Source organism: Leptinotarsa decemlineata, unplaced genomic scaffold (genome assembly GCF_025532065.1).
Source record: "Leptinotarsa decemlineata unplaced genomic scaffold, Ldec_3_MD MMD2_tig00003736_RagTag_RagTag, whole genome shotgun sequence".
Lineage (NCBI taxonomy): Eukaryota > Metazoa > Arthropoda > Insecta > Coleoptera > Chrysomelidae > Leptinotarsa > Leptinotarsa decemlineata.
In genome coordinates, this window is record NW_027412593.1 from 6,392,723 (window position 1) to 6,418,743 (window position 26,021).

Here is a 26,021-nt window from a genome sequence, read left to right on the forward strand (position 1 = left end):
ACGGCGAGCCTTTGTATTCCAAAACTCTGAATGTGATATTGTTAAATTTACCTTGTATGTTCTTTTTGCTAGACTTGACTATTGCAATTCAATGTTTTGTCTCTTGGGAAATATCATTATTATTATAAGTTTGAGCTTCCAGGAAGTGTTATTGGTGAGGGATCATTGCCAATACACTCGATTTAACAAGAAATTTCACTTTCTATTTCTTTGGAATGCAACTTCATGGAGTGTCACTAAATCTAATTCTCGCTACTTTTAAATCTGAGATTCTTTTGTGTTTAAATTATGTCCGTGTTTTCATGAAAGGGATGCATTTCGCGAAAGTGTTCTATGAAATTAATGTAGGATATAGTGGGATGATCACGGAATAATTTATTTTGGTCAATATGGATATGGAGAAATGAAAGTCTGATGGGACAATGAGTATTTCACTGGATTAATTAGATATCAATAAATATATATTCGATATTGGAGGGTACAACAGTTCTTGTAAACACAAAAATAAAACTTTTAATCTAATCTAATTCAATATTTCATTTCAAGGCACTTGATTTGGTAATATTTAAAATATATTATATACAATATGATTTACACACATGAAGTGAAGGTATTTCAACGTTTTCAAGTTTTTGGTGAATTCCAAAAAGCAGCAGCTTTCTGGAAACTCTCACTTTTTGGTTTGTCTTTTTTATTTACAAGTGGAGATTTGGGAGAAGTGATGTTGATTGAACCAAATTTCGGTGCCAACTTTGGAGAGAGTTGAGAACTATCCATGCCAGCCTTAAGTATATATTCATCATTACACTGTCCTTTGGCTATTAGTGCGTGGGTTTTCCTCAATACAGACGGAGAAGGACTCCTGTACCTAATGGTAGTTGAAGCGGAGGACAACACATCATCAGACAATTTTTCATTACTTGAAAATTTCTCTACAATTTTTTCAACTCTAGAAACAGGTTCACATTCTTTTGTAGTAACTGATTCTACACTACTTTCTTTGTCGTGATTACCATCATTACAACTGTCACGAAGTATTGTATTCGACATGGTTTTGTTTTGTTGGTCGATGGTTTTTCTCATAGAGTATGTCGATTTGTCGGGGGTATCAAATTTCTTTATTGTCCCAGCTACAGTTCTGGAAATATAAATTGGCAACCTCTTCAGGCCATCTGACGCACTTGGCGGTTTACCTGTAACATAAAATATAATATTTCACACTTTTGGAGGGTTAGCAGAACACAAAACGGAACATTTACAGGGTGAAAAAAAAAACCATTTGATACCGTATTGTAACAGTACATATTCGATGATAAACTTAAGAGATATGGAGTGTAAATCAATACTATATTATGTGGAAATTTGAAAACAGAATACCATGAAACAACTGTCACAATTTGAATATATAATGAAACTTCGAACGTGTTTATCGTAGGAAAATATGTAGTATATTTTATTCGATCTATCAATATCAGGGCGTTAGAAAGATTTCATGCTTTCCACATCAGTGGTTAAGTAATAAAATTGGGAGTGCTAAAGTGAAAAAATACATAATACCTACTCCTATTCACGCCGGTATGAGGCCGGGTGGACCGGATGTCCACGAGGGAGTAGGATCCCACGAATAATGTGTTATGAAGAAGATGATAATTTTATATGTATGTATATGTCCGCCGTAGGAAGACGTGCCTATCAAAAATTATTCATTTGGGAAAAATAAAAATGGGGTGCAGTATTGCGTAAAGTAAGACTTTTGCACTCCCCGGACAAAGTTTTTATTATAGTTTTTACTATAATAAAAAGAGTACTGATCATAATAGCGCCATCTGGAAGCTGGGACCAAAATTAAGTAGAAGAAGACGCGTTTCACTTCCGTGAAGCTACCGTGTAGCGAAAAGCGTCTTAACTGAAATCATTTGTGAACACTGTATAATTATTATCAGGAATAGTTTCATTTTGTTTCAAATTTGAGAGGGGACCTTTCATGTTGGCACTGAATCTCAATCCATTGAAAAATTATGAGAACAGGCACTGTTTCATGAGTTCATAATTTCAAATCTTGCTACTTTGGATGAGTTCAAATCTTGCTGCAAAATGGTTTGATATTGTAGCGCTTGTTAACTCACTTCGGAGAAGTTTTCATATAGCAAAAATCATTAAAAACAACCATTTCCATTAACTTCAAATCTTATTATCTCCAGTACATGTTTCAAATATATGTCGAACAACATAAATTTATGTTCATTATTGACTATAATATTTATGAGTACATATATATCGACCACTCTGTATGAAGTAGCCTTATAATGCAGACCTTCCTCATTTCAACAAAGACAATTATTTGTCTGTGAAATGTATAACATATAAGAATGTACCACTTGATTTTACGGATATAAGAGGTTCTATTTTCCAATATCATTATGTCAGATCAGTACTAATAATCAATGAAAAAAAACCTGTTCTCAGAATGTTAAAGTAGAAAAAAATGTATATGATATGTAGTCAAACATACAAAGTAAACAAGTCACCAATCACACATATAAAATCTATTGTTAACTATTCACCAAAAATACTCCTTCCGCACACCAGAATTGCGGCACTCTTTTTGATGCGCATTTCACAAAAAATGGCGTCATCAAAAGATGATCCCAACTGGCCTGGAAAGTAATTTCCATCTCGTCGCGTATTGTACCAGGTTGGCGATATTAGAGACAATCTGAACCTAAACCAGAATCTGTGGCAGTTTATATAATTTTCTGTTGACACCGAAGTGGTTGAATTAACCTTTGCCAAGGAGAGTTTTACAGGTTGTTGTGAATGAAAATGAACTTGGATTTAGGTTTGATTTCATTGCAATTCTCTGAGAATTTTGAAAGACATTTTTGAATTCTTGAGTAACGTTCCAAATAGTTCAATTGACTTCATCAGCCTTTGCAGCTTGTAATACACTGACCTAGAATATACTTGATTTCTGGCAGATATTAGTTGGTATATTGAATCAAAAAAAAAAAAAAATTACTCGATTTGTTTCAAATATTTCATTTTTATGACGTAACTGTGAAATATGTGATGGTTGAAAAAAGTTGTTGTGGTCTGAGAAACTCATTATTTACTTTTTTAGAAATTAAGGCTCGTAACAAAATAAGCAAAAAAACATCAAAATACTTACTTTTGATAGATGCATTACTAAAAGACTCAATCTTTTCACTCAACTTCAAATTAGAAACCGATTTCAGGTGGAAATTTTCAACAGATGTTTTATAAATTTGACCATCTTCCTCCATATGTTCTTCAGATTGTCCATGTCCATTTCGATATTTATCAGTAGATTCAGTTTCAGTTCGTTGTTCGATATTGTCATTGATTCGTTTACCACTATTCCCTAACCCATTAGAGTTATTTTCGAGGTTATTTTTATTGCCCAGGAATAATGTTGCCGACGTGTTGAAGACTTTGTCTTCATTCGAGTATTCAACTTCTTCGTTGATGCGAAACTTTTTACTTAGTAGTGGAGTAGAAGTACAGCTGCCTGTTGTGAGAAGTGTTGAACAATCGCTAATTCCACTATCACTTCTTTCGGTACATGCTCTTGTTGTAATGGATTTACTGGTTCCATTCTTGATATCCGTAACAGGTCTGTGAGGGGTATAAGTTTCCTCGATCTCTTCAGGAGAAGTTTCAACCGTGGAGAAGCTTTCTATATTTTTGCAAATTTCATCCAATTCAACCTTGGTCGCACCATTAGATATGCTGTTATTTGGCGAATCTTCCTCGTTCAGACTGGACATTCTCGGAATCAATGTTCCAGAGAGAGAGGTTCGTGGGGTGTTTGGAGTTGAATTGGCGGAATTCCTTCGGCTTGCAGAAAGCGTGGCCATCCTACCCAGGGCACGTATTGCATTGCCTGTTTTCTGGGGGCAAAAGCAAAAAACACTCATGCAAAAACCACATGGAAACAAATTCAAAGAAAGGCGAAAATGCATGCCCACAATTTAGCACGAGACGTACCTGCCATTTGCGACGAATGATGAATTTTTTGAGTTTGTCCGTGCACAAAACAACTGTTTCTTGGTGGGTTTCTGGATCAAGCCAAACGTGTTTGAGACATTGTTCCGCCGATAAACGATCTCTGAAAAAATTATCGTGAGTAAATATTACATTAGATATGTTCAAGTCAAAAATGAAGAAATGTGAATGGCATGCGCTGACGAAATTTAAAACAAGAGAAACCTGAAACATACTCTTCCAATGGATGCCAAAAATTCAATTTCTACATTGCATTATTATATTTGAATTAGCATTAAATTTTTTTAAATAAAATCATTACGGTATTCCAGAACTGGAAAGAAATCATAAGCAACCGCTATTAAAATCATGTTTGTATTGGTCAATTTCATTCAAATTGAAAGGATGATATTTTCAAGAGAGATCAGCTTTTGGGAAAGATTTTTGAATTCCTACAAACTGGAAGAAAAAGCCCTCGCAAAATAATATTTCTTCTAATTTCAAACCTTCCACGGAAAAATTGTAAAGATGTTATCACAATTTAAGTGTTAGAGTGCGATAGGTAGATTAGGAACACCTGGCGTTACATGAACCCAACAAGACTTCTACTATTCAGATCATCTCCTGATGATACCTATCACGTAGTAACGACTACATCCATAATTATTTAAATAATGAGAATCAGTATACGAAGAATAATAATGAATTTCATATCAGACAGATAGTTACGAACGGACTCCTTTCTAAACCTTCTGAATATTCAAAGGAAATGAAAAACTTTCAGATTCAAACCCATGTTCAATATTCAATCATTTAAGTAGTATTCAGACGAAAACTGAAATATGAGTTACTTATAATTGAGGTTCATTATGAGCTTGAGATCATATAGGATTGATTGTCTAAACAAAAACACATTGCTGCTTCGAACTGATTTTTTCTCATAGCAAATTTTCATTTTTTTGTCAATTTCAGTAATGAACATTGCAAATTGAATTCCTAAAAAAGACCCTGCGCGAGTTTAAACGGAGTACTATTGGGTCAACTATGGTATTACTGTACTTGTGATGTACTGTTTGGAATCTTCGGTGTGGTAATGAATATTACTGGAGTTCTATCCCAACACCAAGCCGTAATTTTCGACACCTCGACACGTGTTTCAATCACCAAGTGATCATCTTCAAGAGGGAAATTGAACTTCCTCTTTCTTTTGAAGACGATTACTTGGTGATTAAAATACGTGTCGAGGTGTTGACAATAACGGTTTTGTGTTGGTATAGAACTGCAGTAATATTTATGGTATTATTGATGATGTGATCTTTGCGCTTCGAACATAGGTTCTAGATCAGGAAGCCGAGGAAAATGCTATTTTAAGAGAATCGTAGTAGATATACTCAGACCTTTTGCCGTAACTGATACTTACTCCTTTCTCTTCACCAAAAGTGCTCCAATGAAGTTTCTGGCATTTTGCGAAACAGTATTGAACGCTTCATCTTCAAAATCGTAATCAGCACGAGTGATATTGGCAAATGTTTCAGAATCGTTATCGCCCATGAATGGCGACAAACCGGACAGCCTACGAAAGAAATGTTTCATCAATTGCGAGATGTCAAATATTATTTCGTCAAAATTTGTTCACAAACGATCTTTCTCAGGAAATATAGCAGGCATTGGATATAAAAAAGGTAAGTCTACGCTCATGTCTTGTTTAAATTGAAATTAAAAGGCGTACACTTGCGGATTATGGGACATAAAATTGATGTAATGGTTTCGAATGTAGCTTGCGAAAATGGATGAGTGAAGTAGTAATTTCTATTTTTACTTATTAATGACAACTGCATTATTTTATACTCACAATACATAACATATCACTCCTAAAGACCACATGTCCGATTCTACTCCAACAGGTTCGTAGCTGATGATTTCGGGGGGAATGAACTCAGGAGTTCCAAAAAGAACTCGAACAGGCTCCTTGGGATCAATTTTTTGAGCTAATCCAAAGTCGATAATCTTGATTTCATGTGATGTCCTAGTGTGACACATAATGTTTTCAGGTTTTAGGTCTAAATGGACGACGTTTTGAGAGTGCATATAGGCAACACCTTCACAAATTTGTCGCATGAATAAAATACAGTCTTTTTCAGTAAGCGTAAAGTCATCAGCAACCACTCTTTCGAATAGCTCACCACCGGAAATGCTGAAAATGATAATATTAACGTTATAGATTATGAAAGGTTCTTCTTGAGTGGAGTCGTAGTAATCGACAAAATTTTTTAATTGAAATTTTACAGAATCCATAAAACAGAATGAATAGATATTTATAATTTTCTTGATGTAATAACATTATTATTGTAATTTCAGAAATGTATGGAAACCTAAAAATATGTATCAGTACTACATTTAATGATCATTTATTTAGTCCCAAGAAACTACAGTATTTTCACAGGGAATTATTCACAAAAGATATATTCAAATATAAATATACAACTTCGAAGGAAGCTATTTCAAAATTGTTCTTATTAATAACAAAAACAAAACAAATATGACAATGTGAACTGATATAACAAATTGTTTTTCAATGCAACTTTAAATTGCTTCTCATAAAAAAATAGTTTAACGTCATTTGGTAATTTATTATACGCAATTATTTCTTTTGTAAAATTTAGATTTTCTGGAAAATGCATATTTAAAATTTTTTGTAGAAAGATTATTGAGCTGATTATGTTGATTTCTATACATTTCATACTGGAATGTCTTTTATTCTTCATAACAGATTGCAGAAAGGCGCATATTTCGTATTTATAAATAGTATCGAATAAACCCTTTGATTTATATAGATTTTCAGGTTCTAAAAAATTTAGATGAAAAATGCATTCTGAGGCGTCATTTTGTAAACTTCTCAATGGCTTTAGAGTTGTGTTTGAAGTAGTTCTCTATATGCTAATTAAATACTGTAATTTCGAATGGATGAGTGAGAAGTAAATCAGCTTCAGGTGCTCCAAAGTGGTATCGGAATTGTAGATGATAAGTAATATGAATTTGTAAAAATAATGTCGAAAAATAAATTTAACAAGTGGGAAGGTAGCTGGTTGGGTTGTCATGAGTTCAAGCCCTACGGCCATACGATCGATTTTCGCTGCTTAACGTCTAACCCGCGCTAGGAATCGCACGTTAAAAGTTGAAACCTTGTCAATCCTTAGTTAGCACAAGTTTTGACGTTTGAGGGTTGTCGTTAACAGAGGGCGATAGTTGGTTGACGGAAAAATGAAAAACAGATCTCACATCATAGTGCCATAATAATCGAGAAAGAAATTTTGAAAATTGAGCTACCTTCTTTATTGGACAGTTTAGAGAAATTCAGATCTTGTGAAACACGCGAAGATTTTCATAGTTAACTACTACATCCTCTCGGAGGATGATGTACTTCATCAGAGCTTGGGTATATTGAAATGTGTATAAAATCGTCCACAACATTAAATATTATGGAAAATATACCTACTAAACGTAACAGAATATAAAATAAATGATTGGGAGAGTAGATTAATTATTTATTTTTTGGATTCTTCAAATGTTGGGTTTTTTATTACGGATTTCAATATCAGTGATATCAAATATTACTAATAATTTTTATTATGAAATTGTTCAATTGCTATTATTATACCGGAAATTAAATTTTCTAAATTTGGAAAATATGTATTTCTATCAACCAATAGGAGTTTACAATCCTGAAATGATGTCAATATGGAATAGAATACATTGAATTTCATTAGTTCAGACTTTCATTGCCTGATATTATATGAAATGATTTGAAATCCCTGAAAGAACTGAAAGCATTGAAAAAGAATAGCTGAAAATAACAATTTCATCAGGCAAAAAAACCTGAAATAAAATAACAGTGAAATAAAATACAAGTAAAAATAGAACAATTGAACAAAAAATAAAATAAAAAATTAGGAGATTCCAAGCCCAGCTACTTCACGGCGTTTTGATCCATAATCGTCTTCAGGTGATGACAGGACTACTTGGGTCGTTCGAGTTTTTTCACTTATCTTCTCTTTTCTCTTCACCAGTTTAGCGGGAGATGACCGTTTGGCGGGAGTTGGCAATTTTTTCGCTTGATTATGGGTTTCCATATGTTGCGTATCTATACGCTAGTTTGGCTGTATGCATTGTTGGACAACATGTATGCGTCTTCTTTGAATTTCCTCCTAAACTAATATTTCTCTCTGTGAATGATCTCAACTTGGGGCCACTCGATGTTATGTTGATGGGTCCAAACATGCTCTGCTATTCCTGATTTGCTAGTTTCTCCTAGCTGTGTGTGTTTCTTGTGCTCGGCAATGCGAACTTTCAATGGCCTCTTAGTTTCATCGATATAGCATTTTCTGCACTCAAAGGGTACCCGGTAAATGCAATTCTTGGAATCGCAGTCCGCATTTGGTGGCCTGGTTTTCGTGAGGCTGTTACTGATAGTGTTTCAGGATCTGAAGCAGATTCTGATGTTGTACTTGGACCCAATTCTTTTTATCCTTCCCGATAATCCTCTGATGTAGGGAAGTGCAAGCACTTGTTGTGACGGCTTTTCGTCCTTGCGAGGCTTCTACTGTCTTCTAGCCAAAGTCTGTTCCAACAACGCTTTGGAGTAGCCATTCCGTTGAAGATCATTTTTGATGATGTCTATGTCCTTTTCAATTCTTCGTTTTCATTAGTTATTTCAGGGATTTCGAATCAATTCATATGATGGTCATCGATGAACTATCAAGATGAATAAACCTCTGAAGAAGCCAGCCACTCGTGCTGGTTTGGAAACAGTTCTGAACTACGACAGCCTTCAGACCCGAATGAAGATCCTAACACGGATATGACCTACATTTTGCAAATACAATGTTTGCCGGAGTGAACGTAACATGCATTTTGACATCAGTTTTCAACAGTGCGAGAGTAATTTATTATGTGAATCGTTTGTGAAATAATGAAACTTTAGGAAAATAAACTTACTATTCCATAATCATTATCATTTCTCTGGGATGTTCGAAAGCAGCGGCTAGTTGTAAAAGTTTTTGGTGTCTCAGGAGATTCATAATATCAATTTCGTCTTGTACTTTATCTTTATCTTTGGAAGACCTACATTTAATGAACTTGGCGGCAAGTTTTTGATTCGTTTCTTTTTCGATCACTTTATGAACGACACCAAATCGTCCTTTTCCTATTTCTTCAAAAACGTCATATCGAGATTTGAATTCAGGTCCAGGTTCAACAGATACCATTCTTGGTTCGAACGAAATAGATTCATCTGAAATGAAAACAAACGAATATTGAAGAAACAGACATATATGAGTGTCAAAGCTATTTTTTGTTTTTTGACTATGGTCTGCAGGTTTTTATGACTGGCGTTTCGTCTACTAATGCGGTCGACATTATAAAAGACGATGAAGTAACGGTCAAAGTGCAGTTTTGGCGTTAGAAACAACGGGAACAGTAACTCGAGCACTTCTTGCGTTACCTCATCGTCTTTGATAATATTTAGCGCAGTAGAAGACGAAACGTCAGGCATAACAACCTGCAGAATTCGGCAAAAAAACACAAATTATTTTAGCCATAGAGTGTATAATTAATATAACAAAAACTAAGCTCAGTATAAACGAGCAAGACATAATAGATGTCATAGCAAATTACCGTTGTAAGAGTGGCAAATTATTTGGAAATAACTTCATATGGAAAAGTACCTTTGATACCTAACCCACTCGCTGGTGGAAAGGACTTTGTTCTTGATCTTTACTATCACAAATAGCGATACGAATTTTGATGATGTCACCATCTTCGGCAGCAACGGAACGCAGTTTTAGCGTTTACAGTCACATTCATTCGAAAAAGAGAAACAGACTTACTAATGACAGAGCTGCCAAACTAGTCTATGTATCCCATAATCAAAATTTGTTAAAGAAAATGGAAAAAGGTGATAGGTCAATTTTAATTTTGGAATCTTTTGAAGATTTTGAGGCAGTAGACGTGCACGATGAAGATGTTGAGTGTAATGATAGCGTTTAAGTTTAAGTTTAAGTGTTTCTGTGTTTCGTTTATTCGTTTTTTTGAGGAAGTTTGACATTATTTTGGTTTGTTTGGGTTTAAGTATGAGCATTCTGTTTTGTTTTGTTTTTTTATGAATAACTATTTTATTTTCTAATATTTTTTTTAATGTTTCCAATATTTCCATATATTTCCAATATTTCAGGAAATATTTCCAAAAAATATATTTCCGGAAATTTTACAACACTACATTCATGATAGTGAATACACAATTTAATTTAAAACTTGTTTCAACTATACACAGTAGTTTCTTCAGTTGAACTGGTGATGGAGATATTGTGTGCTGAAATACGTTTCGAGTGGTTCATACTGTGGAAATTTATTTTATCAAAGTCTGCCACATTTGAATTCAGTTGTCATGGATGTTTTGGTAGTAGATGGATTTGAAGATTTTTTGAATCATCGGAACAGTAACATGAATTATTCGAATGTAGGTGATTCAGTTGTTTTGCAGTGTTGACAATCATATAGGAATTCCAATCTTCGTAGCAGGGTAGCGGAAACTCGGGAAATTCAATAACATCTTAGATAGAGAATTCATTGATTATCAATAAGCACCATTTATATGATAACAACGAACAAATCGAAAGCAACAAAAATTTATTTAAGTCCTGACAGTTCTTACGTCAAAGAAACTGCCAGAGAGGATAACAAGAAATATAACTTGTTCCATGTCCGATACATAATCCGCAGGCACTTCATAGAAGTCAAGTTTATAAACACCAACAATGAGTTAAAGAAGAACTGTATTTGACATATACCCTCTGAACATGTTAGCCACATAGGAAAAATTAAGAAGAATATGCCGAGAAGGGAAATGAGCGATTAGGAAATAGTGAATCATATTTGGACTCGCCAAATAAACACTAAGTGATACAGATTCTGAAATTATCGTCGAGTAGAAGTGTTTTTAAAAAATTGAAAAAGCTTTGACGACTTAAAAATTAAGTATTAGTTGGTATTTCAGCTGATGTAACAGTAACATTTGAATTTGCGCGAGTTTTTTATGAAAACGAATAAATTCCATTTTCAGATACTGGGGTCAGGACTCTCACACTGTTATAAAAGCTCGAGACAGCTCGCGAAGTTCGGCTCGGGCCCTGAACAGCCCTATGTCAATGGATATAACCTGAATCCGTATATGCTGGTCATATCGATAGCAAATAATTACGATTCCAAGCACCAAAAATGACGGTCTTCTGTATTTGTACTACTAAGATTAATTTTATAGAGAGGCAAGTAGGTATGTTATCGAGATTCTAAAGTAGGACTCCACTAATCAGAAGAACTATTTTAACTGAGTGGTCTGATTAGACGCTATGAATTTTATTACTATTATTTTTTTAATAAATTGATGGATGAAGCCGTTACTATGTAGTAGAAGATCATGATGAAAAGAGAAATGAAAATTTCTATGTTTTTTTACCACTTTCATCTGTACCTAACGTTACTGCAGTTTCGTCCTATATGGACATTTTCAAACTTAAACAATAAACTAAGAATGATTCATTACATTCGCTAATATATACCATTCAGGTACTCGATTGAGTACCTGAATTTACAGTTCACAATGCGCATGTGCCAATTTAAAAACCGGAGAGTAAATTAAATCGATTTGGTCAAATAACAGGTTACACCCGCAATATTTATGCTTGTGAATTTCCAAGGATTCTAAATAATTGAGTTTGCAACCCTTCCTCGCATAGTGCAGAATTTCCGTATCGTTTAGATTCGGAAACTTGTGGTTGCATGCCAAGGAATCATTTTTTCCCAGTCTGAAGGACCTTTCATGTTCGGCATACCGTTTTGGAAATTTCGTCCGCATTGTCCCACATAAACACTATTACATTCCGGACATTTAAGCTTATAAACTCCAGATTTTTCCAACTTGTCGACCTTATCTTTGGCTTCGAAAAGAAAATGAGATAACCTGGCATGTGGTCTGAATGCTACTTCCATATTGTTTTTTCTGAAGAAACCTACGATAATTTCTGTTCTTTTTCCAAAATATGTTAGCGTTACCCATTTCTTGATTTATGGTTGTTTGACCTGAGGATATATTAATCTGCAAGTGAATTTCCGGCTTTGTTTCCTGACTAACTTCTGGATAATATCTGCGTTGAAACCGTTATTATGACCTTTTTCAAAATAGTTCTGGTGTATTTTACAGAAATCCCTATTTCGTGGGCAATTTCTCGTGAAGAACAATCTTGATTAGCATAATTTTTGTAACTGGTTAATCCTACATAAAATAAAAAGATGTTTTCACTGTGTAAATTTTTGTGGTAAAATTTGCTCACCCATAACATTTATTTGATTTCTCACACTTTCAGTAGCCACACATTTTCTTGTTTTCTTTCTGTCAAATGCACCATAGTCCCTCAAATTTCTTTCTAATCGTCTAAACATTTGGGTGTTCGGGCTAAAACGATTCGGGTATAGCTCAACATACAGTTTCCTTGCCAATAAAGGATTTCTATTTGATTTTGCATAATTAAATAGCATATCAGTCCTTTCATCATATGAATACATCTTTGATATGTTTATAAACGTCTGACAGTTCTTACCAGATATCAATAACGCATTAATTTTTCCTGCTATGGAAACCAAGCAATGCCTACGCGCTTGAGATGGTAAATGATTTGATCATATCAAATCATACAACAATCGAATTTTGACCAAAAACTGATATTTTCGTAACTTCCAAGATTGAGAATTATAAAAATATTACGAATTCTAATTGATTACGGAGAAACAAGCATTGAAAGAAGCATTACGGCAATACAAAAATTTCCAAAACGAAAAAGTACGAATTTTCATTATGTTAGGGGTACATCAAGAACTAGTGCCCCATTTTGGGCGGTCCGCCAAGTTGGATGTAGACTGGAGTTACTTAGTTGCATTGTAAAAAATAAAGTTGTTCTTCAAGTGACCTCGAAAATGAGGTTCACGGTTAAATCCACTTGGACTGTTAGATTTCTCGTTGAAAGTTACCTACGGTGCGACTTTTTGGTTTTCGTTTAATCAGAAAAACCGCGAAATTTCTAAGGGTTCCATACTTTTTCATAATCCGTATTTAATGAATGAGCGAATAAGTGAATAAATGGAGCAACAAAATCCAAATCACCTAATAACATATTTGATATAGTCTGTTTGAGAAATTAAAGAAACTACAGTAGTATATCTATATATATTTGAAAAATCTCATTCATTGCAAACAAAATAACAAATCAACTACGAGAAATGTGAAAATAAGTCCAGAAGTAACCAAGACATTCTCCAACAAGTGAGTATTTAGGGGATTGAAAAAACATTGTATTTTTGAATGCGGTATAGATATTCCTTTGAATTATACAGTCAACAGACACTCTACACCCATCAATAGGACCGACTTGGCTTTTTCCACAGTGGTTAGTTGTGATATTCTTCAGTTTAATTCGAAAGCGCGTTAAAAAAAAAATCAAGAATTCTATAACACTACACTCTTCTTACATAAAAAACGAACATATAATTTTTTATCAGTAATTATTTGCCCTTTCTACATTTGTATTTATATTTGCATTTTATATTCTGATTATTTTATAGATCTGTAAAAGGTAACAATAATCCTGAATAAAAAATTATTCCAAATATAAATTGTCCTCCCCAAAATGAAATATTTGAACACAATTAGTTTTTATGATATTTCAATTATCTTCGCATCATACAGAATATAACATTGGAAAATTTATTTTAATATACCCAGTCAGACGCCTTTTAATGCTATCTTTAACGCAATATGAGAAAAAGTGTCGGTTGCCTCTTTTGATGTTGTTTGTTGCAAGTCACTATTTTAATGGATCGTTAGCGGGGCATAGCGGGTAGATTTTGTGGATGAATTGCAGTGTTACTTGCTTGCGACAACTATGTTACTTCGATGTACCGACATGTTTGTATTCCTGGCATTCTATCACTTTCAGACAATACCGAATATACTATAATGATTTAAACTCACCGTGTTCCTCCAAAATGACCACGTCGGATTCCAGACTCGGCCTGCTATATCCGTGGACGTTGAAAGCTCGAACTCTGAACACATACCTCCCACCGGGTTGCAGCCCTCTAACAACGTAACTCAAAGAGTGGCACTCATCCGCCAGTACGGTCCAAATGTCGCTTCCGACCATCGAGTACTCGAGGGCGTAGCCGTTGACTATTTTACCACCATCGTAAGGGGAGCTGCTCCAAGCTACAGTAACGTTGTCTTGACTGGCCGATATACAAGGTTTACCACTCGGAGGATCCGGTGGTCCTGAAAAAATTGAAACTGTTGGATATACGACGGTTGTAGTCAACGTTAGTAAAGTCCAAGAAGATAATGTACTGATTGAAATGAAAAACTAATATTTTCTTCTTGTGTAGAAATTGTAACAAAAAAAGGGTTTTTTTGAGGGAAGATGGTAGTGCAAAACCTTTGGAAAACAAAGTAACATTTTGTTTCTAAATTCTCTCAAAATATTGTTGAGGTATTGTTTGACGGAAACAATATCATGTGATATATGTGTGAGGTAGAGGAGTGGACGAAAAAAAAAAGTGTTTGCTCTTCACCAACAGAGTTATTGGTTGAAAATCTTTGAGGAGAGGTTAAGGATACCATTTAGATGTTTTGTGTGGAGTTTTGAAACAGATTAGTTCTCAACATTTCGGGAGGGTAAACACCCTTATACGCCACTGATTCTGATATGAATTGATAGTCAAAAAGAAATCTGACGTCTACTTTTTTTCTTACACACCTGGTATTTTCATCAGCCTCCAGTAATAAAAATTGACACAAAAAATGTTGAACGATTATAGTAAAAATTCAACTGTAATTGAATTATTTTCACCGCCTTGAATTATTTATAATATTGAATTATTCAATATGCAGATATTTTCTTAGTTTCAACAGATATTTATTCTATTCTTTGGAGATTATTTCACTCAAACGAAATAGTAGTTTCTCGGGAACTGTTGAATATTAGGTTGCTTCAAAAGTTTTGTCCGATTTAATAAGTCCACTTCGAACTGTAATATCCCAGTGAATACTCATTCACCATTGTCAACGTAACACCATCGATTATTAACTTTAGCATATGTGCTCGGGGTTCGATACAGTCGATAAAGGCCGTTTTTGCCTGGTCCTGATTGGCGAGAGGTCTAAGGAGTATGGTGGGTGAGGTTGAACTTTGACACTCAATTCGTTAATTTTCAGAACGTAATTTGTGATGTGTGCGGGTGTTATCGTGGAGCAAGATCGGATCTGTTTTGTTGACTAGTGCCGGCTGCTGCTGATGCAATTTTCAGTACATTCGATCACAATAGGACTCTGTTTAGCCCGGTTGCAGAGAGTTTAAGTAAATCAGCCGCTGACCACCATGCAGTAACGGTGTTCTTTACTGGTGGATTTTCGCCTTTGGGAAATGCCTGGCTGGCTCATTGCTGTGTCCAACCACTGACCTGAACGTCTCCTGTTGTCGTAGATGATTCACTTTTTATCACACGTGACGATTCGATCCAAAAAAGATAGTTTTGGTTGGACCTGTCGATTGTTTAAATCATGGGGCCCCACTTTTCGAACTTTTTGATCTTTTCAATACGTTTTGAACCATCAAAAACCACATGGAAGCTGACGCAGTTCTTCCGCCTTCCCACGCAATGTTTGTGGTAGGTCAGTCTCCACCAGGGTCCTCAAATCTTTGACCTGGATTATTGTAGGTCAACCACTTCGGGGCTCATTTTCGACGCCGAAATCTCTGAAACGAAGTTTCGCAACACAACGTCGAATAGTTGGCACCGTGTTTAGAATTAAACATCAGCTGGGATACAGCTGCGAATCTTTGAGTTTTTCTCTTAGCACGTGGTTCATTGGCGATCATTTTGGTATTATTCCATTCTACTCAATGATCACCGTCGGATTTTGAAACATGTTCTGAAAATATTGATCTATTTCTGATGTAATTTTGGTGTTTCATTTTCGGATCATGATCACTGTCTCAACTTTAACCAAATGAATGTTTTTCATTCATTGAAGACTCTCATAAATTATCTCGTTCCAAAAACTTGAATAGAGAGACATGCGACAATCATTAAACTTCGAAGTAGTTGAGATAGAACTGAGCGATACTTGATGGAAATCCAATATAACTAGACATCGGATTATATGCACTATCAAAATGTCGAAATGTGCATGCAAATGAGCATTAAAAATGGGCGAAATATGCACAAAATATGCACCATCAAAAAAAATCCTTGTAAGAATTTAAGTTAATTTTCACATAACATTTACATCTTATACATATATCAATATTAGTTACATATTTTTTGAATATGAATTAAATATGAACTACAAATTATAGACAAGAATTATACTTATCCATTATAATTCTCGTGACAATAAACAATAACATATTTTTCAGGTTTTCTGCAGCAAACTTATGACGTTTGTCACTCAATATTAATTCATATACAGAAAATGATCTTTCGACGTCAACTAATGTTACTGGACAGAACTTGGAATTTGGCGACATTTCTGCAGAGACCTCTTCAGACAGGATATGTCTGGTGCCGTTGATAAATGCATCAATTTTCTTTATTCATTCAAGACCGGGGTTTCTATATGAAACTGCATTCAATGTGCCACACACCTTTTGCGATAGTGCACTCGGAAGGGTGTTACTCTGTTCAATATTTTTTCTAATATTTCCAAAGACTTGCACAGTTTCTGAATTGCATTGGTTATATTGTGGAGATGTGTTGAAATAATAGCAATATTTTTTTTGATTGAAGGATCCTCAAATGCCAGTTTGCTTGAATTGATTGCACTGGGGCCTATTCTGTTAAATTTTTCATCTTCTTGCAACCAAGTTTCCACCATGTTGATATTATTGTATCTGGGGGTAGTGCTACGTTTGGTAGTTACTTTTCATATGCTTGTACTCGCGATGGTGCCTTTAAAAACACCTTTTTTGTAGAATAAATCAATTAATTGACTGTCCCGAATTCATTTCTGATCTCTTCCACAACTCTATGTAATATGTGGGCTAGACAGGAGATGTGAAGCAATTTTAAGTAGAATACTTTCAGAGCTTGACCAGATGACCGGCTTTCACTATATGAGGCGCACCCTTAGAAACAAAAACATAATATATTTACTCGTCCATAGAAGAATCGTGAAATAGTGATCAAATGAAATTATTTATGAATCGGTTTGTTTCTCAAGAACCTTGTAAGCAACCAAATGGGGAGTAGAGGGCTATTTATATAATTTTCCAAAAATTAGATTAGCTATGTATGGTCCACATGAATCTGCCGTCTCATCAGCTGATATCTATATCAGATCGTTCGAGAGATTAGCGCATATTTCACTAGGCACTTCTTCTTAGATGATTGACAGATAGTTTTTTCGAATTGTGGATTCTTCAGGAATTACTTACTTCTTAAGGAAGTTTCGGCATACTTCGCATATTAGGCAGTAGTTGTTATCGACTTCTTGTAGGTTTCTGTCTTGCAGCTAAATGGGAAGCAGTATACACATGTTGATCGATTTGATATTATTTTGATGAAGGTATTCGCTTTTCACAAACCTTGCAGAATATCGCAGTGCCATCAGTCGTAAATTGGCCTGGGTAATTTTTTATCTAAGATTCCATTAAAGTCTGGGTTTTTTTTTCAGTGGCGGCATTATTTCAACAAAAACATGTATAATTACTGGAATAATCACTGTCAATGGAAAAATACCAAAATAAGCAATAATGCTATAAAAATAGTATTATGTGCATTTGCATATGCAAACATGCAAATACATATGATCCGATGTCTGAATATAACGTTTTCAAAAAAAAACTTTGAAGTAAGATATCCACTTGACAAATTACAAAACAGCGATAAGGGTTCTGCTATACAATTGCATTTTCAGAAGTCGCAATACTGACTAAACAAATTCTGTGTCATGCTTTTATAGTAATTTGCATCCTAATGAATATTACCACCTGACTAATTTTTACATGATAAATTCATTACATAAAATAATAATAATAAAATAGTTCATTATTGCAAACTAAATTCAACAAAGAAGAACAATTCAAATATATTTGATCATTAAGCAATGACCGAATTCTTAAATCTATCGACTTCTAAGTATTCCAAATTGTTGAGTTCTGAACCTTTCTCTTTCAAATGATCATGATTGAACTCTGTCAAAAAATGGTTTGCAAATATTGAATATTCAAAAGACTACTTCTTGGGTTTTTATTCTTTTGGAGAAAGGTCTATCCGGTTTGAAAGAGTGATAGTAAACATTTAGTGACTCTACTTTGGTAATCCTACTAATAATATCGCTCGTTTTATAAAAAACAAAGAATTGGACGTAGCTCACAGAACAAATGATAATTTGAATAAATTCATTGAAAACAATAAAGATGAAACTCCAGTGTCGGACAGATCGGAAGTATATAAGTTGACTTGTGTTCTTATCCTAAATTTTATATTGGCTAAACGCAAAGGACTTTCTCCAAAAGTATAAAAGACAATAGAAGTAGTTTTTTGAATGGAAAGATCGACTCAACATTTGCAAACAATCTTTTGACAGATGAGTTCAATCACGATTATGACGTATTGCATTTGAAAGAGGAAGGGTCAAAACCCAACTGCTTGAAATGCTTAGAAATCAATAGATTTGAGAATTTCGGATTATTGCTAAATACTCAAATAGATTTGACTTTTCCTCCTTTATTGAATTGAGTTTGGAACGAGGAAATCGGTAATTAGGATAGATCTTAAAATTAGGTGAAATGAGGTATCAGGTATTCATTATTCTCCTGTTTGATGAATTGTTACTAGAAAGGTCAATATTTTATGTAAATAATTTTTTATCTAGGAACTTGTCAGGTAATAATAGTTATTAGAATTCAATTTACTATAAAAGCTTAAGACATAATTTGTTTGGTTAGTATTGTGATGCCTGAAGATGTTATTTATTGTATGGCGAGACATGTTTTGCTGTTTTGTGAACTGTCGAGTTGAAATCTCACATTGAGATGTTTTTTTGAAAAAGTTTTGAGTAGTTATCTAACGAGGTAGCTCGGGTGGTTTACAAACATACTTGTATTATGAGATATTGAAACTAAACTACTTATTTCAAGTTATTCATCGATTTCTCACAAAACAGTTCCATTTTGATTTATACTCATAGAAATAGTGGTATTTTTGTTTTTTGAATAACAACCAACACACATCAAGAATGGAGAACGACAAAGGAAACATTTTTCATACAATTCATTAACAAACCATTTTCGAACGTCTCATGTTACTTGATCACGCCGTATAATAAAACTTGGCATACCTTCAACAGACACTGAAGCGTAATTGCAGTCGGCGCCATAAACATTCTTGACGCAAACGTCGTATTTCCCACTGTCGTCCGCGGTAATATTTTGCAGTAGAAGACAAGAAACGCCGTTTCCAGATGTTATGCTCGTTCGTTCGTCATTCTTCAACTCACGACCCTGGAACAAACAAACGGCGTATTTGAAAACTCAGTAAAAATTGATATAAAAACATTTCGTATATGAAGTTGTCCGTATGATAGGCATCACAAAACACAATACAAAAGCGCCGCCGAAACAGTCTAAAAAATTAACCAGGCATCTGGTAATGATACTGTTATTGAACGCACTGTTCGATGTTGGTTTGCGAAATTTCGTTCCGTAGATTTTAGCCTCGAAGATGAGCCCCGAAGTGGTCGACCTACAGTAATCCAAAACGATGATTTGAGGTCCTTGGTGAAGACTGAGTCATCATACACGGTCTTTGGGGTGACGGAAAGAATGTGCGTCAGCTCCGATGCGGTTTTTGATGGTTTAAAACGCAATGGAAAGTTCATGAGATCAAAAAAGTGGATGCCCCTCGATTTGAACGATCGACAAAAATTGTCAGGTCGGTTCTTTGCTTTTGCGCAACTAAAGCCATCCTTTTTTGGATCGGATCGTCACCTGTGATGAAAAATGGATCCTCTACGACAACAGGAGATGTTCAGGACAGTGGTGGGACATCGATGAGCCTTCCAGGAACTTTCCACCAAAAACATACCATGGTTACTGTATGGTGGTCAGCGGCCTGTGTAATCGACTATAACTTTCTGCAACCGGCTAAATCATCACAGCAGAGTCCAAAGGAAATCGAGGAAATGTACCAAAAATTTCGTCAATCACCGTCTTTAAATTGAACGAATTGAGCTTCGAAGTTTTGCCCCATCCATCATACTTCCCAGATCTCTCGCTGACCTACCACCATGTTTTCAAGCAATTCGATAACTTTCTTATCGGTAGAACCTTCGCCAATCAGGACCAGGCAAAAACGGCATTCGTCAACTTCATCGAATACCAATCACACAATTTTTATGCAGACAGAATTAATCGACTAGTGTTACGTTGGCAAAAGTGCACTGATTAAAATGTCGCTTATTTCGGTTGAATTGAATGAGTATTCACTGAAATATCACAGTCTACTTCAGTAGACTCAATTAAACGTTCAAAAATTTTGAAACAACCCAATAGATATATACCTTGATCACACTAATCAAAAGTAATTTCAGAATTACTATTTTCTAGTTTAACAAACTTTGTTTTATATCTTCGACAGATCTCATTTCTAAGAATTGGTGATTAACTATTAGACCCAGTGAAACTTTTTCTCGACATTCATAAAAAGAACACTTTCAACTAGTTCTTATGTATTTCTTAATGGACGTCACGAATACGTAGCGCGCGCAGTTAGAAAAAAAATGAATAAGAAAGTATCCAAGTATCAACGAAAGATATAAGCCAAAATGATAATTTTTTGATGATAGTAATAAATACTGGTAACACTCAGAGCCAGCAGCCACCTTGCATTGTTACTTCTTCAGTTTCGATGATTACTTTTTCATCGGCGCGAAATTTATTCCTAGCGAGCATTCTCTTAAGGTCTGAGAACAGAAAAAAATTGCTGGGGATCAGATCTGGAGAATACGGTGAACGCGAAAGCAATTCGAAGCCCAATTCATGCAATTTTGCAATCGTTTTCATTGTCTTGATGGAATAACACATAGGGCCATTTTTCAGCGATTTCGCATTTCAACCGTTCCAATAACGGTATATAATAGCCGCTGTGGATGGTTTTCTCTTTTTAAAATAGTCCATGAATATTATACCAAACGCACCCCAAAATACTGAAACTATAATTTTACCAGCCGACTGCTGCGTCTTTGCCCGCTTTGGAGTCGGTTCAACACGAGCAGTCCACTCAGATGACGAATGTTTTGATTCTGGTGTGTAGTAATAAACATTACTACACCAAACCGTTATTTTAACTCCTCGACACGTGTTTCGATCACCAAGGTGTTAAAATAATTGTTTGGTGTTGGGAAAAAACTCCAGTAATGTGCTTTATCAACACCCGAAAAACTTTTTCATCCATTTTCTTTAAACTAACAAAGGTTGCTTCACTCAAAATGTTCTGTCCCACAAACAAATAGTCCGACGGATGTGAGATTTATACACGTGTCTTTTGAAGGTTAGGGTTAACTAATACTCTTATGGATTGAATATTAGTGGTGCCATTTGTGTGTTAGCCTACGAAATTTTCAGTCAATCTAGAATTATTGTAATGATGAATAGAAGGAATGTATAGGTATTTGAGTGAAAATGCAACTAGACTATTCTAAAAAATCAATCTTCTGGCATTACCTACTCAAATGAAAAATAAGTGAGGTGAATCATTTATCAAAAATCCATGTACTAGGAGTGTTTTCAAAAAAACCTATAACTGAAAAAACTTGAAGAAACCCTATTATTACGTATTGTGTAAAACCCATTAAGTATTGTGTAAAGTGGTGCTTGTCTCCAGATGCTTTTTTTGTTTTTTTTGGGAAAGAAAGTTTTTGGCTATCTACTACTCCATCTGATACAAAAAAATGGATGAGCGAATCTTTTTTTGTATTATACATTCTTAGCGAGTCATTGCGAATCTATAAAATCAACAGTGGAGGCTTTTCAAAATACAAAGAATCTCATCCGCTATTCATTTGACAAAATGTTCAAAACAACGATAGTGAACTTACTGAAGGAAGTTCATTCATGTGTTCGTGGAACATGTCTTAAAAATAAACCTATTTTCAAAAATTAGATCACTTATGAATCTATACATTTGTAATTCTTTTCTCTTCATTGCCTATTTTTTATCGATAAAAATTAGTTTTTTTCCTTTCAGACAATATACTGAATGGAAACATACACTCTTCATATCGATGATGATGGTTTCGAAACCATTTTGTATTATTTCTCCATAGAATTTACTAATTACAAATATTGAAAATATCATTTCATTATGTTGTGACTAGAATCACAGTTCCAATTTCATAGCCCTTTTTTCAGCTGTGTAATGTATATTTACAGAATTCTTACGTCATCGCTTAAAGCAATACATATGCCCTAAGTATGATCTTTATATAACAAACTATAACTTGTCATTTATTTCAATCTTTTATGAATTCATAATAGGAAACCACTACTGACCTACTAATATTTTGCCGTTCCGGAGAATCCAAATAAACAACGACATTCATGACCTCACCCACTGATTAAAACACGTTGATAAAATTAATATAACACTTCTGAAGCAGTTCGAACGGTGCATGTCGCCCAACAAAGTATTATTATCATTTTAATTAGTATGCCGTGACCTTGGCCACAGATGCGGAAAATAAAGAAGTGGTGCAACATTCACAAATGTAAAACGAGACCATTTTTATATGGATAATCCTAATAAGGAACTGATGTTGATTAGACGTTCGAGATAGAAACCATTAGTCTCAAACATTAATTGTATAATTACAGATCGGCATAAATGAGCATGGTGTAGAAATTATAAGTATATAAATTAGGACAGAAATTCTCACTTGAGTAAAAAGTAGCATGGAATTATTATTGCACAAAGTTTTCAATGATAAATACGGTTAGTACAATGATGATTCAATAGTCTTTCAAAACAGAATGGAATAAACTGCTCAACAATTGTTAAGGAAGTGCCGTTTATTGTTTTTTTCCCTTTCATCTGCCTAATTAAACCATGAGAGGATAATGAATCCAATCATTACCTTTACAGGGTGTTCCTTAATGACATTAGAATATTCAAGGTTGTGAATATATATCTATAAAAAATTATGTTGAGGGGAATTTGTATGTCGAGTTTTTACCGAATTTGATTGTTTTTGTTGGTTTTTTTGTGTTGTTAAGTAACTTCTATTTTATTTTCTGTTCAATATATTTTCATTTAGTCTTTAAATTATACCCTAGGTAGTCATTTGGATGATAAAAGTCTCATATTTAGTAACCATCGAACTGCCCGGGTTCCACACGGGTGCAATGCTAATGCTGAAGATAAATTCACCCAAAAGAAATTTAAGGGCATTGAGAAACAGTGATAAAAATATAATTTTGTTTTATGGATACGCCTTTTCCCCCGGTACGGATAAACAGTGACGAAGAGGTAATATTCATATCTAAACGCACCTCTTCTACTCCCTTTGGGACCGCACCAGTTGGAACATTTGAAAATTATTTTTCACTGCACATCTAAGACCTAAGAAGTACCTATATACTAAATTTTAGCTTTCTAGGACTCACCAGTACGGAGAAACAGAGATGAATGAGTGAGTGTTAAGTGAGTTACTTTCGCATTTATAAGTATTGATATTACTCCAAGAAATATAGTTTATCGCTTGGTATGAACTTACATGTAAATTGAATTGTGAAATGAAAGAAATGGAAATAATCTAACAATCCCAAAACCACTTGGGACATTTTAGTAATATTTGGGAAGCACTGACCGTTGATAAAAGATTATATTTTTCATTTTCTCTCATATTCTTTATTTTTTTTTGTGGGAAACATTTCTCAATGACGATTTAAAATTGCATATTTGGTGATCAATGAAAAAATAATATCTAATTCAACGTTAACTAGGAATTCAGAGGCACATAAAGCATAAAAAATCCATTTTTAGGATGGAAATAAAAAAAAACAAAATAAATATATGTTCAAATATGTTTAAAATATATTTAAAATATGTTTTTTTCGTTAACCAGTCATCGCATCCCTATGAACGACAAGCCTCAGAAGTAGAAACTTGTGCGAGATAGCGACTAATGGTCGATTGATTGAGTGAACAAAGCACCCACGTCGAACCGCCCGGCTACTGACCAATATTTTTTAAATTGAATGTTCAGTTCTTTTGGTTCAATAATTTTTGCATTTTCCTTCTTGTACTTTCAGTATATATCTTTTAAGCGTTTCGGATAATCATATGTTTATTATTCATATTAATTTATGAATTAACATATACATGAATAGTTTTTCTACCAGCATGAGTACTGTTTGACTATTCATGCCATGAAAGAAACAAAAACACTTTTTGTAATTTTTGAGAAAGAAAGCTACTTTTCCATCTTTGTGGGAATCTTCCAAAGAAAAAATATTTCAAACTAAACTTTTCACATAGATGTGTAGATCATGCGAAGAAGTAACTTTCAGACAAGAACTGGAATAAAAAGCTCTTTCGAAACCACTACTTTTATAAAAACATTGAATTACACGATAGAGAAAATACTTTCGAAACAACTACCTTTATATGGAATTGATTCAGATATCATTCACAAGATTGCTACATATATAAAGTATATGAAAAAGAAAATATTTCACTTCCACAATCTATCTATATTCTCATTTTATTCAATGTGTTTATTTATTCATTTATTTATTACACAAATAGGGATACAAACAGAATAAATCCAAAAAATATCCTCATTTTACATATGAAAGATAGTGAGTAAACAAAATATAAATGCTAAGTACATTGTATAGTAATGAATATTAACAAAAAACTTTATACAAGTCTTTATACAAGTCTCTGCAAGGTGTATTCAATGAAATTTTTGTTATCAACGTAGGACAATCGACACGTTTATATAATAATTTGTACAGCATTAATATATCTGACATTTTTCTTATATCTGTAAGAGACAACAAAGAATACTTTTTGTGAATTGGATGGAAATTTCCATTGATTATAGAAATGTCAGGTTTACGCGCTAATTGTTGGACGAATTTATTTTGAACACTTTCAATTCTCTGTTGGAAAATCGAATATTGTGAACTCCAAACGACAGATGCAAAGTTCAAACGACTATAAACATAAGAGTTTTATAGATTAGGAAGAGTTTCTGTCATTAATCGAATAAATAATGAGTGAGATCAACCATTTATCAAAAATTCATTTACTAGTTTCAAAGTGTTCTCATAAAAAAACCTATAACTAAAAAAAAACGACAAAACCCTATTATTACGTATTGTATGTGAAGTGGTGCTTGTCCCTAAATGCTAAATTGGTGCTGAAGAGGCAATGAGGCAAGTGTCTTTTTCCGAAACATTGGATGTCCACCATTGAGGATAATAGTGTTCCATGTTCCATTTTACCTCTTTCATATACTGAATAATAAAAGTGCTTTTGTACAATTCAATGTTTTCATATGAAAGTGTAGATCGCATGATATACACATGTGTGATGAGTTTTTTCAAAATTAATTGCTTTCTTCCTTTCTTCGCCTGAACAAATTGTTCTTTCAGATAATTTCATTTCCAGCCAGTTTTTAAGTATGCCCCTTCACTATGTGTGAGGGGGGTATGTTTCTTTCGTCAAAAAGAAACAGAAAGATAACTGAAAATTGAGAAGTAAGGAAATATCAAAAGAACTTTGGTGATCTATAGAAAGAATTGAGAAAGGAACTGGCGTATTGTGAAAGGACTCGTCTAACACAAAGAGATTAGAGGTTTACAATGCATGGAAACTACTGTATATATAAAAGACTCGGACAAGACCAC

At 34.2% G+C, this 26,021-nt stretch overlaps 1 protein-coding gene across 3 annotated transcripts in view; it reads right to left on the reverse strand.

Moving 5' to 3' along the window:
* Positions 1–417: 417 nt before the first annotated feature.
* Positions 418–26,021, reverse strand: part of LOC111507951 (uncharacterized) — a 353,913-nt gene continuing 328,309 nt past the window's right edge. For 2 of the 3 annotated variants that reach the window (XM_074178365.1, XM_074178366.1), the window contains 8 exons: positions 19,448–19,610; positions 14,084–14,380; positions 9,001–9,295; positions 5,858–6,199; positions 5,426–5,578; positions 4,009–4,129; positions 3,170–3,911; positions 418–1,193 (listed from right to left, as the gene is read on the reverse strand). In XM_074178365.1, the coding sequence (XP_074034466.1) occupies positions 625–1,193; positions 3,170–3,911; positions 4,009–4,129; positions 5,426–5,578; positions 5,858–6,199; positions 9,001–9,295; positions 14,084–14,380; positions 19,448–19,610 (2,682 nt within the window). In that variant the 3' untranslated portion in view covers positions 418–624. The remainder of the gene's footprint in view (positions 1,194–3,169; positions 3,912–4,008; positions 4,130–5,425; positions 5,579–5,857; positions 6,200–9,000; positions 9,296–14,083; positions 14,381–19,447; positions 19,611–26,021) is intronic. The other variant, XM_074178367.1, reaches the window with a different exon arrangement.